Here is a 2,500-nt window from a genome sequence, read left to right as displayed (position 1 = left end):
GCACTCAGCAGGTGTACCCGAGCGCCGACTCCCGCGAGCCCACGGCCGTCCAGGAGCGCCTCGTGAAGAAGCTCGGGGCCAACGCCTACCCCTTCGCCGTGACGCTCCCCGACACCGCCCCCTGCTCCGTCCAGCTCCACTCGGGCGTCGATGAGACGGTGAGGAAGACGACGCTATGGCTTCTTACAGCATGCACGACGCGCTTTGGCTCAAGTAGCAGCTTTGCAAATCTATTTCACATCCATGCCTATTATCAGATCGTACTCACAGGTCCTTCATCTTCTACAGAGCAAACCCCTCGGCGTCATCTACGAGCTCTCCGTCTTCGTGGGCGACAACTCCAGCGAGAGACCCCACAAGCGCAACTCCGTCACCCTCGCCGTCAGGAAGGTGCAGTACTCCCCCATCTCGGGTACCTCGCGCCAGCCCAGCACCCTCGTGTCCAAGGGCTTCGCTCTCTCCTCCGGGAAGATCAACATGGAGGTGACGCTCGACAAGGATCTCTACTACCACGGGGATCAAGTGACTGCCACCCTTAACATCAACAACGGCAGCAAGAAGACAGTGAAGAGCATTAAGTGCAGCATCATCCAGCACGTCGAGGTCACCATGACCAACAGCCACTTTACCCGCGAGGTACGTTTAGCACGAGCTCCTCCTCGCACACGAAAACGGAAGTAGAGGCGGAATGAATCGTCACTCGATTTCTTTTCGAAGCTGAATTACGGACTATAGAAATAAACAAAATGAATCTGTTCTAATAATCGGACAGAGCACAAAAAGAAGAATAGTCCTGCCACGATTTAAGAAGAATGTTGTTTCTATTTTTCTCTGTAGGTGGCTTCCCTGGAATCGAAGGAGGGCTGCCCCATCACGCCAGGGACGAGTCTCCAGAAGACCTTTAACCTCACGCCTCTCGCCTCGTCCAACAAGAGCAAAATCGGCCTTGCTCTCGATGGAAAGCTAAAGGTATCGACTACTAGCACGTTGTGTGTATGTGTGTGTGTGTATATATATATATATATATATATATATATAGAGAGAGAGAGAGAGAGAGAGAGAGAGAGAGAGAATGTGTATGTGTTTATATACAGTGGAGGTAAGTACGCGTGATGCACACACTTACACCTCCAAAGGCGAAGACACATCAACCAATCCCTCAGAACGAAAAACAAAACTACCAACCCATTCCCATTCTTTCCAATCTCCCTCTGGAATCCTCACCGCTGACCATTCCCATTCCCACCATTCCAGGATTCCGACGCCAACCTCGCCTCTACCACCATCGTCGCCGCGGGGAGGAACGTCAATGATTCCTGTGGTATCATTGTGTCCTACTCCATGCGTGTGAAAGCTAACTGCGGCGCCATTGCAGGTGACCTGTCCGCTGACCTGTGCTTCAAGCTGATGCACCCTGCCCCTGGTGAGTCCTCTAGGTTGCTGGTAGTGTGTGGATGACGTTCATGTTGGGAGTATGGTGCCATGTTTGATATGTTGTGTAATGGTGATTTGGTTTGGTTAATTGTCATAAAGATTGGGGTTAATAAGGATTATGATAATAATAATAATAATAATAATAATAATAATGATAATAATAATAATAATAATAATAATAATAATAATAATAATGATAATGATAATGATAATAAATAACAATAATGATAATAATAATAATAATAATAATAATAATAATAATAATAATGGTGATGATGATAACAACAACAACAATAATAATGATGATAACAATAATGATAATTACTACAAAAATGATGACAATAATGATAGCAGCAAATGAATACCAAAACAACAATATGTATATGTATATAAAAACAACAGCTGCTCGAACCATCAAACAAATCAAAGAATATACAAACATATGAATAAAAAAAAAAAAAAACAACAACCGAGTACGAACAACCAGGACCCCATCCTTGAGCCTCTCCTTCCTCGCCTTCCGCAGGTGGGGTCAGCAAGGCGCGTCCCGACAGCGGCTACACCGGCGGCGAGGACCTGGAGTTCGAGGATTTCGCTCGCCTCCGCCGCGGCATGTCCGTCGACCAGCCCTAGATGGCGCTGATGAGGGAGCTCCTGCTTTGTAATGATTTGATTTTTTTTTTCTTTTGTGTGGTTTGTCTGATCGAGGGTCTTTTTTATGGTTTTTTTTTTGGGGGGGGAGGGGGTTCTTTGTTTGTTTGTTTGATTGTTTTTCTTATGTTCTTCCTTTCGTTCTTTCGTTTTTTTGTATTGTTTTGTTTTTGTTCTTTGTTTTTTTCCGTTCTTTCTTTTATATCGGAAGGCTTTTAAATTTTATTTTTTTGATTGAGTTAATTTCACCGAACACGACTTTTCATATATTTTTTTTTTTTTTTTTCACAGAACACTTTACTATTTATATCGGTTTATTTTCACCGAAGACTGATTTTACACAAATTTATTTTTACGGGGCATTTTGGTTTCAGAAGTATTTATAAAAAACTTTTTTTTTTTTCTGTTACGATAC

General features: G+C 43.8%; 1 protein-coding gene across 1 annotated transcript in view; it reads left to right on the top strand.

Annotated features, from left to right (window-relative positions):
- LOC125040944 (arrestin homolog) overlaps positions 1 to 2,119 on the top strand; it is a 3,237-nt gene extending 1,118 nt beyond the window's left edge. The window contains exons 3-7 of the mRNA XM_047635740.1: positions 1 to 158; positions 289 to 636; positions 838 to 969; positions 1,255 to 1,423; positions 1,961 to 2,119. The exon at positions 1 to 158 is cut by the window's left edge and continues 76 nt beyond it. Coding sequence (XP_047491696.1) covers positions 1 to 158; positions 289 to 636; positions 838 to 969; positions 1,255 to 1,423; positions 1,961 to 2,067 — 914 coding nt within the window. The 3' untranslated portion in view covers positions 2,068 to 2,119. The remainder of the gene's footprint in view (positions 159 to 288; positions 637 to 837; positions 970 to 1,254; positions 1,424 to 1,960) is intronic.
- Positions 2,120 to 2,500: the final 381 nt, after the last annotated feature.

This window comes from Penaeus chinensis, chromosome 29 (genome assembly GCF_019202785.1).
Source record: "Penaeus chinensis breed Huanghai No. 1 chromosome 29, ASM1920278v2, whole genome shotgun sequence".
Taxonomy (NCBI): Eukaryota; Metazoa; Arthropoda; class Malacostraca; order Decapoda; family Penaeidae; genus Penaeus; species Penaeus chinensis.
This window is presented reverse-complemented; position numbering and strand designations above follow the sequence as displayed.